Genomic DNA, 12,661 nt, shown 5'->3' with positions numbered 1-12,661 from the left:
ATCTGTTGCCAACCTTCCTCTTTTTTTGCTCGAGGAAGATTAACCCTGAGCTAACATCTGTGCCAGTCTTGCTTCACATTTTATGTGGGTGGCTGCCACAGCATGGCTGATGCGTGGTGTGGGTCTGCGCCCAGGATTTGAACCCACTAACCTGGGCTGCCAAAGTGGAGTGTGCTTATCTTAACCATTAGGCCACGGGGCCAGCCCTATCTGCTTATTTCTTAACTGCTGTCTTGGTGCCTTATTGCAATAGTGGGGTGGTGATACTTAGTAAATGAACAAACTCGTGTTCTTTACTCCACTCTATGTCTTCAGTGCCTAGACACTTAAACGTCCTTCCTTCTCTTCTTGATCTGTTAATCTTCCCTTCTTGACCTTTTCTGAGCAGGTATTCCATGTACCCCTGGAGGAGAGAAAATACAAAGACATGAACCAGTTTGGAGAAGGTGAACAAGCAAAAATCTGCCTTGAGATCATGCAGAGAACTGGTGCTCACCTGGAGCTGTCTCTCGCCAAAGACCAGGGCCTCTCCATCATGGTCTCGGGGAAGCTGGACGCTGTCATGAAAGCCCGGAAGGACATTGTTGCTAGACTGCAGACTCAGGTGGGTGTTCCCCAGGCCTGGTCCTCCTGAGTGGTACACTCGAGTGCTGTACCACTGGCTCCTACAGACATGGCTCGACCTTCGTCAGACTCTTCCCACCAGAGGGGCAGGTCCATAGTTCACTGGTAGGCAGCAACATTTGGAGCCTCCTGGCCTTTTTAGTGGAAAACCACTAAGTCAGTAATAGAACTGGGTGACACCTGCTATTTTTGCTGTTTGCATGAATGAACTAAAAGTTAAAGGTTTATCCCACAGTTGGAGACATTTAAAAGAAACTGAACTTACTAGATGGTGTAGTAAGGACATGGGTATAGATCAGCATTTTCAAGTGCAAGCTTGAGAATCAGTGAGCACATTTGTTGTTAAATACACATTTGCAGACCCCAAACTTGGGAGATTACAGTTCATATTTTGTTTTAAACCAATTCCATAGTCCTTAGCAGTCTGATACCAGTACTTGGAATTTACTTGAGAACCATTGTAATAAATAAATAAGGCTATGATGCTTTTCTCCCTATGTGGCATCACTTAAAGACCAAGATAAATGTAGAGAACCTTATTAATAGTCATAGGACAGATAGAGCTTTAGATGGGCTTCGTTGGAAATCGGGGTCCTTCCTACCTACCTCTGAGTCTCTGTGAGCTCTTGGGGGAGCTGGCCTTAGAACGTGGTTAGAAGATGGGACTCTGATACAAGCGGGGCCCCGAGGCAGGAGCCAGGGCTTAGGGAGGAGGAGCACTGTCCTTTGCCATTCCAGCTCTCACTCCCTCAGCCACATGGGGCCTTGAGGCAGTCCCTAACTCGTTTAGCTTGAGAGAATTAAAGCATTAAATGTAGGAAGTTGAAAATGTGTGTAAATTGCTTCCCATTTTGGCTGGTGCTGTTATGTACTAGTTGTTGAAGATTTGAATATTTTGTGATCTAGCACTGGGTGGGAGGAGACACTTTGAAGGCATTCATCCCTGCCCCACTGCACACCCCCTGCCCCTCACCCCCATCAGTTTAAAGCAAATCCCAGACACAATATTCACTTGTAAATAATTCAGTGTGACACTCTTCTTTTTTGTTTTTTTATATAACCACTATGCTGTTAACTCACTCATTAAAACTAATAGTAATTTCTTAATATAGCCATATTCAACCCAGTCTATAGATGGACTCCCTTCGTTATCTCAGAGATGTCTTTCCAAGTTGATTGGTTCAAATCAGCACCCTAACGAGGCTGCCTGCTGTGCTTCTCAAGCCTCAAGTCCTGTTTCATTCCTCAGTAGGGTCCTCCTCTTCTCTTCTTAATGCTGTTGGTTTGGGGCAAGCAGATGTTTGATTGCTCCACTGTCCGTCACTATTCCTGTAACCTGGTGGTCAGATTTAGGGGCTTGGTCACTTTCGTGTTCACCTTGTTTGTTTGGCAAGAAAACTTGTGTGGGTGGTGCTGTGTACTTGCTGTTGACTCCAAGAATGATCAGTAAACTCAGGCGTCTTCAGCCAAGTCCATCCATTAGAAAGTTCCCAGTCTTTTGCTTAAGAGTTCTGTCATCATCATCCATTGCTGATCACTGCCTAAATTCAGTGAGGGTTGCGGAGGATGGCTTTGTAATCTCTCTCCTCCTGCATTAATTGGTATCCTTGTGAAGAACTGTCCTCCGTCAACAGTTCAACTGGGAAGTGCAGGATAAATAATTGATCCTTTTCCCCTTAGTTTTTAGACTAAATTGGCACATTGGCATCTTCAGTGGTGATCCATGAATCTTTTTTGGTGTCATTATGAACTTTTGATGTGTTTATTAGTAATTCTTTTATGCTGAAATTGCCTCATCTTTGGCCAGTGGGAACCGCTTCAGCTTGTCTCCCTGTAGCATTCTGACATGACCATTCGTCTTCGATCACTTCCTAATTTCTAACGCAGAAAGACGTGTGGACTAACCTCAACCATTTCCTTCTACAGACCTGAAATCAGCTGTTTGTCCAAGAACTCTGGACATATTTAGTAGGAAGTTGCGTGAGTTCAAACTGATACTTCTAATTAAGATGAAAGACCGTGGGGTTATAAAATCACTTGAAGTAATTCTTCTCTTTGTTTAGGTTATGCTGTCCTCTTTATTTATAGCTAGGTTCATTTGATTGTTATTTTTCAGTTTTTAAAAATTACTTAAACTTTCCATGATTACAAAGTCAGAACTGTATAATAAGGTGCGTTCAGAGATGGCTTCTTCCCCCTGTCTCTCCCTCCCGTGCTGGGTGGTGATTCGTAGTCTTTGGTGTATCCTCCCATTGTTTGGAGTTGAGAATAGAAGCGAAAGATAGCTTGCCATAGACTCTGTTCTGCGCCTTGTTTGTGCTTACATAGGTGGCATTCCTCCTTCCTTTCTGCAGCAACATGATGCTCTGTAGGTGTGCTGTGATTTATTCAAGCATTCCTGTTGATGGGCATTTGGGTGGCTTCCAGACTTTTACTGTTACAAATTATGTCACATAAAAACCTTGTGTATATACCGTTTCCTGTTTTACCCAGGGTATCTTGGGATAGATTTCCTGAAAGTGAGGTAGCTGGGTCAAAAGGTAACTGCATATGTAGTTTTGCCGTAACAGCCAAATTCCTTCCCCTGGGCACTGGCCATGTGCACTCCCATCAGCCTCCTCACCACCTCACCAGGCCCATCGAGTGCTTGGGTCTTATCAGTCTGAAAGGTAGCTGAGTATACTTTTAATTGGCATTTTTCTGATGAGCAAGATTGAGCATCTTTTCAGTGTCTAAGGGCCATTTGGATTTCTCTGCGCACTATCTGTTCTTTTTCCCTTTTCTATCATGTTAAAATTGTTCATCTTCCTCAGTGTATTAGGGCTCTGAAAAACCCTTCATCTGTAATATGCATTACAGATAACGGTTCCCAGTTTGCCATTTGTTTTTTGACCTTGGTGTGTTTTGCTATGTGAAGTGAAAGTTTTATTTTTGTGTAGTCAAATTCATTTATCTTTTGTTATTTTGAATCATTGTTGGGAAGATTTTTTTCTCTTCTGGGTTGTAAGGAATCTGATTCATATTTTTCTCTAGTGCTTGTAAGGGTGTTCTTATATTTCAGTTGCTGATCTGTTTGGAATTTATCATGAATAGTGCGAGGTACAGATCCAGTTTCATTCTTTTCCATATGGGTATCAAGTCATCAACACCATTTTTAAGAGTTTTCTGTCAGTGATTTGAGTGGCTGTTTTTATCAAGTCCTAATTTTCATATTAACTTTTGTCTATTCTTGAGTTTTCACGTCTGACCTGTTGGTCTGTCTCTTTGTGTGGTAGTATTCTCCTATTTTAATGGTAATGGTTTTCTGTTTTAATATCTAGTACAGTTATTACTATCCCTCTTGCACTGTTCTTTTTCAAGGTTTTCTTGTCTGTTCTGTTCTTTTTTGTTGTACCGTACAAACTTTGTAATCAACTTTTTGTTCAAAATTGCGTTAGATGTGTTAAGGGTGTTTTCTGATTTCTAGTTTACATATTCCACCTCTTTTGTTGGGTTTGTGTCTGGCTACTTTGTCTTTTTTTTCTTTTGTCTATTGGAAATGAGTGGTCTTTTCCATTATATCTTCTAACTGGTTGTCATTGGTATAAGTTAAAACTGTCGACTTCTGGATTCTAATTTTTCTCTTCCTGTTACAGACAGTAAGAATTTAATAAAGTAGTGGTTTTCCCAGGGTTCCTGAGTGTGCAGTCCTGTGCCTCTTCCTGTGCAGCCTTTGTGTCTGCTTTGCTCTCTCATGTCTCCTGTCATGGGGAAACACTCCAGTGGAGGTTAAGTAGTGGTGTGGGCAGTGCACAGCCTTACTGAGCACTTTCCCATTAAGTACAGTTTTGAGGCTGAGGTGGTATAATTTGTCATGTTAAAAATGTGTATCCATTGATTGTTCTCTTACAGATTTTTATCATGCATGGATTTAAATTTTGTGGAGGTGATCTTTGATTTTTCTCCTTAGATTTAGTAATAGGATGAATTATATAAGTGGATTTCCTAATAATGAACCATTTTTGGAATAAACCTCTTTTGGTCATAATGTCAAAACTGGCCTTACTTTCTGTGCTAGTTGGGAGGTGAGGACCTTTTTTATTGCCTCTGTGATACAATGTTCCATTTCTATTGTGAATATTGAATAGTCTGCTATAACGTATCCTTTTAGAGAAGAGGAGAAGCTAGCTGATCTGTGACTTTCTCCTGCACCAGTGTTGGGAACCTTAGCACTTTCCCTTTTGTGAAGTCCTCTTAGTTGATGACTGTTTTCTGTACAGAGTTGGGAAGATTCAAAGCTTCTGTCTTCCTCCCAGGTTTCTCTGTGGCCCCAGGAAGTTCTTAATTTCTGACAGTTTGACTCATCAGATGAAGGGTGGTTCTATTTTCTTTTCTCAGATGAGTTGTCTACTTTAACTGGTTGTAAAGGAGATAGGAAGAAGAATTTATTACTAGATAGAGGCCTTACATCTGAAAAAAAATAGCCTGGTACTCTCGAAACAAAAATTAGTCTGGTTAGTCAATATGTACCTGCTTTCCTACCATGTCCTAGCTTGATATTGGGAATCACTGAAGTGGAAGAAAAGACAGGTGTCATTCTTGAACATTCCTGTTCTCTTGATGGCTTATAACTGGGATCAGAAGACATTGAACAAATAATTACCCCTAAGTAGTTATGACAGCTGAAGGTGTGATGTGGGGCCATGGCAATATATCACACTTGAACTTACCCCCAGCCTGGGGTTCAGGGCAACCTTCCACAAGAACGTGATGTTTAACCTGAGACAGTCTAGAGGGTGGATTGGGGTTGGCTAGATGAGAATGACATTTCAGCTAAAGAGAATGTTGTGGAAGATATCCTTTTTCAGAACCTACCACTATTTTTGTTTTCTTTGGTTCTTTTGTTGTAGGCCTCAGCAACTGTTGCCATTCCCAAAGAACACCATCGCTTCGTTATTGGCAAAAATGGAGAGAAACTGCAAGACTTGGAGTTAAAAACTGCAACCAAAATCCAGATCCCCCGCCCAGATGACGCCAGCAATCAGATCAGGATCACCGGCACCAAAGAGGGCATCGAGAAAGCTCGCCATGAAGTCTTGCTCATCTCTGCTGAGCAGGTGAGGCCACCTGCGGGCCTGGTGTGGGTGTGTTGACCTCAGCCCGACCTCTGACAGGGACGCCCTGTCTCTCCTCAGGTTCTGCGAAGACTGTGCGCTCATGGTTCCGTCCTTTCCTTTCCAGGACAAACGTGCTGTAGAAAGGCTAGAAGTGGAGAAGGCTTTCCACCCCTTCATCGCTGGGCCTTATAATCGGCTCGTTGGCGAGATCATGCAGGAGACGGGGACACGCATCAACATACCCCCACCCAGCGTCAACCGGACAGAAATCGTCTTCACTGGGGAGAAGGAGCAGTTGGCTCAGGCTGTGGCTCGAATCAAGAAGATCTACGAGGAAAAGGTAGCAGTTGGGAGGAGGAGAATCCACATGGGCAGGAATAGAGAATAGGAATTGTCATCTGGAGATTTGGCTCAGGCTCAGCCCTGTCCCTTATCCTTTTACGCCTGGACAACTGCAGTTTCCATGGTTAGAAAGTGGCACCCAGGCCCCTCCTGTGGCTGTTGGGCCGTGAAAGAGTGGGCAGAGCTCTGTGCTGGATGGCTGTCCCCACTGTCCCTGCCCAAGCTCCCCCCGCCCTGGACTGGGGCTGCCGTGGGGCTGGACACACTGCTCAGGGCTGATCACGTCTTTGAGTAAGTTCATAGCCCAAGTTGGTGGACTTGGAGGTCTGAAATTTGGGGAGAGGACTTGTATTTTCAGTTCTTCCAAGTTGCAGTTATCAGTCTGGGCTTGACTTAAATTCTTGGATAATTCTTTTGAGGAGAAAACTCAGTCCTTGATTTAATGGAGTTTTGGGGAAGTGGCCGGTCATCATCTTCACTTGTTGGGGCTCAACAGCTGTAGTCTGAGGCCCTGTGGCTTGCTCCCCGCCTGTGGTGGCAATGTTCCATCCCCATCTGCCAACCCACCCCGCTCCCTTCCCTCTGACTCCCTTACGGTGCTCTCACTTAGAAAAAGAAGACCACGACCATCGCGGTGGAGGTGAAGAAATCCCAGCACAAGTATGTCATCGGGCCCAAGGGCAATTCCTTGCAGGAGATCCTGGAAAGAACTGGAGTTTCTGTGGAGATACCCCCCTCGGACAGCATCTCCGAGACTGTGATACTGCGAGGCGAGCCTGAAAAGCTAGGACAGGCGTTGACTGAAGTCTATGCCAAGGTAACTGCCTCCCAGAGTGGATTCCAACTCCTCCTTATGGGGACAGACTCGTGACTAGCATTTCCTGGGACTGGATACACGGACTGTGTCAGGTTGGGGAGTGCTCACCTCCCTCTGAACCCTAGAGAGGAACCTGCTTTTGGGGTTCACATCACCTGGACTCTGCAAACCCACGACCTTGTTTCCTGGTTTTCCTAGGCCAACAGTTTTACGGTCTCCTCCGTCTCTGCTCCTTCTTGGCTTCACCGTTTCATCATTGGCAAGAAAGGGCAGAATCTGGCCAAAATCACTCAGCAGATGCCAAAGGTATGGAAGCATCGTTGATCTCTTCCGCCAAGTTGGTCTTGTTTTCTCTTGTCCCATCTCTCACATTGGTTTTGTTGTCACTGTTCATCCTGTGGGTGCCTTTGAAGACTGGCACGGTTTTCAAAAATCAGCTGTCATGAGTGACAATCAGCTTCCGTGGTTAGCTACAGAGGAGTGGCGTAAGGTCTTTTAAATATCTGTGTCATATTTTTGGTCTGTTTAACCCAAGAGATTGTGTATTGCTAGGTTTAATGAATATCCTAGAAACATCTCATTTAGTTGTTACAGTGTGAGAGCTTTACAATAGTTTACATCTGTAAATTTTGAAGATCAAAACTGCATACAGCTTGTGTGAAATGTGGAGTTAATGGGCTGAAGTCTTTTTGGCTTTCCAAAGGAGATAGTAGCTCCCAGGAAACCTGAACAGGGTGGAAATACCAGCGAACTCAACGATCGTATTTTACTTCTGTCAAGACTTAATTGCCAGTTTACTTTTTTTTTTTTCAATTTTTTTGAGTTAATGATAGGTTACAATCTTGTGAAATTTCAGTTGTACATTATTGTTTGTCAGTCGTGTTGTAGGTGTACCCCTTCACCCTTTGTGCCCACCCGCCACCCCATCTTTCCCCTGGTAGCCACCAATCTGTTCTCTTTGTCTACATTTTTAAATTCCTCATATGAGTGGGGTCATACAGAGATTGTCCTTCTCTACCTTTAATTGCCAGTTTACTTTTTAGTCATTTTACTTGTTCTAGGTTCCAAGTCGTGGCTCACACAGATTTGATTGCTTTGTGGGGCCTGTCTCCCTTGTTGCCCTTCTCACGCATTACCTCCCTGCTTGGTGTGTTGTAAACCAGTGGTGGGGGCTTGGGGACGTGGCCTTGTCTGTGGACCACCTTCCATTGGCTATACCTGGGTTAGCATTTCCTCCTGTTCTTTATGCAAGACAGAGGAATAGGCATTGTGAAAGTGAAAATCGTAGAAGAAAACATGAACAGTAGGTCTTGATGTGCTTTAAGTTAGTGGTTTTGGTGTCAAGCACAGTGTGAAGGAGTTGGCAGTTCCCATTTTTGGCAAAGAAAAGATTATTAGACCACAGTATTTGTACCAGCATAGTGGTCATCCTCATCCCTCCTTTTTAACTTTTTGTGCTGTATGTGGACATATATTTATATGAAGCAGTTTAGGGTCAGCTGTTGCCCCAGAAAAGCACCCCCAGGTTCTTGAAGGTGACTGCTGCCATGCCATCTTGACCGCTGTCCTGGTCCTTATTTTGATGTGGTAGGTTCACATTGAGTTCACAGAGGGTGAAGATAGGATCACCCTGGAAGGCCCCACAGAGGACGTGAATGTGGCCCAGGAGCAGATCGAAGCCATGGTCAAAGACTTGGTAAGGTGCCCCCGAGAGCGTTCTGAGTGCTGGTGAGGTGGGGACGGGGCTGTGATCTTACTGTCAGTCAGACCTCACGTGGGTGGGCATGGAGACATGGAAGAGTGGCCCAGTCGATGAGTAATGGCTTCTGAGACAATTAGAAGCTGGCCAGAGTCCAGGAGAGTTGTGGGTAGAAGAAACCTTGTTTAGAAGAAGGGTCTTTCAAGGGTCTTGCAGGAGGATGACCTTGCAGCAGCTCCTGACAATTGAGTGGTAAGAAAAGGCCCCAGCTGCTGCCATCTGGACTTTGATTCTTGCTGCTTGTCTGAAGATCTGGGAACATCTCGGACTCAGGTGTTTGTCTCTGTGGATCCGCTCTGTGCTTCTCCTGCAGATTAACCGGATGGACTACGTGGAGATCAACATCGACCACAAGTTCCACAGACACCTTATTGGGAAGAGCGGAGCCAACAGTGAGTGAAGCTGACAGTGTGGGGGCGAGCCAGGTGCTGCACGTGGTGGCTGGGGAAATAAGTCGTGAGCTTTCTGACTGGGTGTCCTCGTCTTCTCCTTGGTCCCTTGGTTGGACTGGAGCTGTTGGCCTGGAGGTTAACATGATCAACCTGCTCAGGTTCCGTGGGTAACCCACAGGGGCTGAGGTGAAGGCACGTTCTGGGATTCGGTCCTTCGAATTTCAGCCAGGCATGCTGGGGTGAAGTCCACCAGTTTTTGTAGTTGTCACAAATTCAGTACTGAACACGCCTCTAATCTGGAGCTCACCGAGGAGTAAGAGATTTTTAGACTCATACCCAAGTCAAACAGCACAGGGAGGGCTTCTGTTGGGCAAGCAGTAACGTGTCACCACAGATTCAAGTTGGATGCCTGTGCCAGGTTGGTTGCACTAGTGTGTGGGATGACATTGGAAACACGTTAAGTAAATGCTCAGCTCGAATCTGCGGATGTTTCTTTAAAATTTGCTCCTTTGCTTAGTTTAACCTCAACGCCATCTCACACATCCCAGCGCTTACCCCTTCCGAAAACAGCTCTGTCCCCTGTGCGTTACCTTCAGTGGACGGGGAGAGGGTCACACATACCTCGTTCCTGGGTCCTTCCTGAGATTACAGGGACCCCCACCTGTGTAGCTATGTTGCCTCTGTGAGTGTGCCCTCTTTGGTTTTTACCCTGTGTAGACCATTTTTTGTTCAAAGTAAACACAAGCTTGTTCCCTCTGCTTTATTTGCTGTGAATCTTGTGTTCTGGGGCCATTTTAAATGACAGGGGTGAGAAACTACACGCACAGAGCGACTCCAGTCAGTGCTCACTCGCACACACTGCTTAAACCATGCACACACCATAAACTTACTTTTGTTTTTTTAATTCCTTTGTTTTTGTTTTGGTTAACTGTAGTGTTTTCTGAAACCGTAAGGAAGTGCAGTTCTGACATTGGTTTCTGGTTTCTACTCCCTAAGGAGTGTGCAACCACTTAGCATGGTTCAAAGAATTGTATCTGTTCTGGTTTTTTCTGGTTCAGTTCCTAACCCTTGTTTTCTTTCATATTCTAAAATCTGCTGCCTGGCTTCTGTGTCCTTGGCTTTTGTCCTACATGGTTCCATCCTGGAAGAGCACCTCCTCATGTCAGTTCCCAAGAGCATTGGCGCATGGCCCCTCTGTGGGTGCTGAGTACCCTCCTGGGTGACCCTGTAAGGAGCTTGGCTCCCCTTTGCTCCACAGCGGGCAAAGTGCCGACCTCGTTTTGTGGCATGAGACTTCTGCAGGGTGTGGGGGCCTCAATCCTGACTGTAGGCACTGGGCCCTTGCAGAGCAGGTGACAGGAAGAGGGTGGCAGCTCTGCGCATTTTGGGAAGGCACTGAAGTGCTTGCTTTGGGTCTGAGCCCGCGAGGGAGTCTCTTCAGGCAGCTACATGGCCTCGGTGGGGCTCTGAGTGGTCAAGGGGGCACTTTTATCTTCAGTTAGCATGAGGGCTTCTGATTTTTAATAGGTTTTTATTTTTATTTATTTATTTTTTGACTTAAGAACAGTAGTTCCCTAACTTGTCTCCACGTTAGAAACATCTGGGATCTTTTAATATTCAAAAGCCCCAGCCACACCCCAAACCAGCTAAATCTCAGACTCTGAGTCGTCCCAGCCGCTGGTCGTTTGAAGCCCTTGCGGCGGTGCTAGCATGTGGTAGATGCTGGTGAGGATCGTACCCACCTCGTTTTGGAAAATGGAAAGTCTTGCTTTGGAGGCCTGATCATCCTTTTTGCTTATAAGATGCTGATTAGGTTATTTGGGGCTTTTGCCCTGTCCTGCCAGTTGTTAGTCATTGGTGGAATGTGGTAGATTTAGAGTTGAAAATACATTTCTTTTTGTATTCTTAAGTAAACAGAATCAAAGACCAGTACAAGGTGTCTGTGCGCATCCCTCCTGACAGCGAGAAAAGCAACCTGATTCGCATCGAGGGGGACCCACAGGGGGTGCAACAGGCGAAGCGGGAGCTGCTGGAGCTCGCCTCTCGCATGGTAAGCCCTGTGGCTAGGGCCTGCTGCATGAGTGGGCCTGTGTCTGTTGGCCACCTCTGCTGAGTAGCACTGTTTGCATGTGCAATCCTGGAGAATGGGGATCTCCAGTCTCCCGTTGGGTTAAGGGGCATCTGACCTGCTGGGGCCAAGTTGCCTTGTCCTCCCTAGATCCCTGGGGCCACATGCTGTGCTAGGGAGGCACTGTGCTCTGCTGCGGGCTTCTCAACCTTGGCCAAACCCCAGAGTCCGTGATGCCTGAGTACCAATTCTAGGGACTGTGATGGACTTTCTGGATTCTTAAAGGCACCCAGATGATTCTAATTGCAGCCAAGGTTGAGAATCAGTGCTGTGTGGTTACCTGGAAACTCCTGGGGGTAGGGGTGGGGGTGGGAGGGGCACTGGGGAATGGGCCTTGTTCCCTACCCCCAGACTAAAGTACTGCACTGCCCTGGGCTAAGCGACAAGCACTCCTGCGTTCTTGATTCTACGAGTCAAATGCAGATAACCACGCGGCAGTGATTCTCCACCCTGGCTGCATGTGAGAGTTGCCTTGGTGCCTTTGACAGTCCAGTCCAGAAGCATCAAGTACTGTGTGAGTGCTTGTACCTTAGCATAAACATGTGCCGAATGCCAGGAAAGCCCAGGGCGGGGCAGTGCTTTGTCCCTGTTGGGGTAGGGAACAAGCCCCAGGGTCTGTGTCATCCATCTACCCCAGGCATCCTGCTTCCGTCTCTTAACGCCTGCTCCAGGAGTCTCACGTCAGGGGACCACTTGTTACAGTGGTGATTGCATTTTCCTCAGCTGGACTCCAGGGTGTTGGTGCGGCTTCCCCTGCCCTCTGGCCATCGTGGGCCCATTCCTCAGCCAAGTGTGCTGGGTTCTTCCCTTCTTTAGCCACCTTGTCCTGACCATTATGCTCCCTTGCTCTGCAGTGTCTTGTGTCTACACTGGATTTCTGAATGCTCGTTTCTCTGTCAGCCTGACGTCAGTCTGATCCCGAATCTCCCAGAATTCTTTAAAGTGTTTAGTTGGCTGCTGGTGTTCTTCCCTGTGTTCCAGCTTGTTTTGTGTTTCTTCTGATGTTTTCCTGGGACCTCTGGAGGAGGTTGAGCCCTGCATGGGTTCGGTGCCCTGTGTTGAACCATTCTTTCTTCATCATCCGCACAGGAAAGTGGCCTGAGCCACACGTGTTCAGGAGGGGTCGCTCCCTGTGATGCTGAGCCTCACAGTCTCTAGTTCTTGTTAAAACAACCACTATATGAGTTGCTTTGGTGATTATGGCTATTGTGCTAGCACTTTTGGTCGAAGGGTCCTATGCCCAACTTTTTAACTATACTCGATTCGGGAAAATAACCTGCAGCTGGCGTAAGCTTCAGTGTGTGATTGTTAGAGACAGCAGGTATCCCGTAACGGGTGCTCTCCACTGGCCAATGACTCCCACGGGGTGCTGCAGGGGTGCTCCTGGGCACCCTCACCTGCTGCTCGGCAACAGAGCTGGGCCACGTCACCATCCCCAGGGCTCCCCAGTGCCCCCTGGTGTGATGGGGGAGTTGCTCACCTCACTTATGGTAAATGACTTTA

At 46.5% G+C, this 12,661-nt stretch overlaps 1 protein-coding gene across 3 annotated transcripts in view; it reads left to right on the top strand.

The window, feature by feature from the left end:
* The window catches only part of HDLBP (high density lipoprotein binding protein), a 75,752-nt gene that overhangs the window by 43,497 nt on the left and 19,594 nt on the right, over positions 1–12,661 (top strand). For all 3 annotated transcript variants that reach the window (XM_070620253.1, XM_070620255.1, XM_070620254.1), the window contains 8 exons: positions 389–604; positions 5,514–5,720; positions 5,845–6,060; positions 6,673–6,879; positions 7,078–7,185; positions 8,471–8,575; positions 8,952–9,030; positions 10,941–11,080. In XM_070620253.1, the coding sequence (XP_070476354.1) occupies positions 389–604; positions 5,514–5,720; positions 5,845–6,060; positions 6,673–6,879; positions 7,078–7,185; positions 8,471–8,575; positions 8,952–9,030; positions 10,941–11,080 (1,278 nt within the window). The remainder of the gene's footprint in view (positions 1–388; positions 605–5,513; positions 5,721–5,844; positions 6,061–6,672; positions 6,880–7,077; positions 7,186–8,470; positions 8,576–8,951; positions 9,031–10,940; positions 11,081–12,661) is intronic.

The sequence above is a fragment of the Equus przewalskii genome, chromosome 5, assembly GCF_037783145.1.
Source record: "Equus przewalskii isolate Varuska chromosome 5, EquPr2, whole genome shotgun sequence".
In the NCBI taxonomy this organism is placed as follows: domain Eukaryota; kingdom Metazoa; phylum Chordata; class Mammalia; order Perissodactyla; family Equidae; genus Equus; species Equus przewalskii.
The sequence above is the reverse complement of the archived record's forward strand: the minus strand, read 5'-3'. Positions and strand labels throughout refer to the sequence as shown.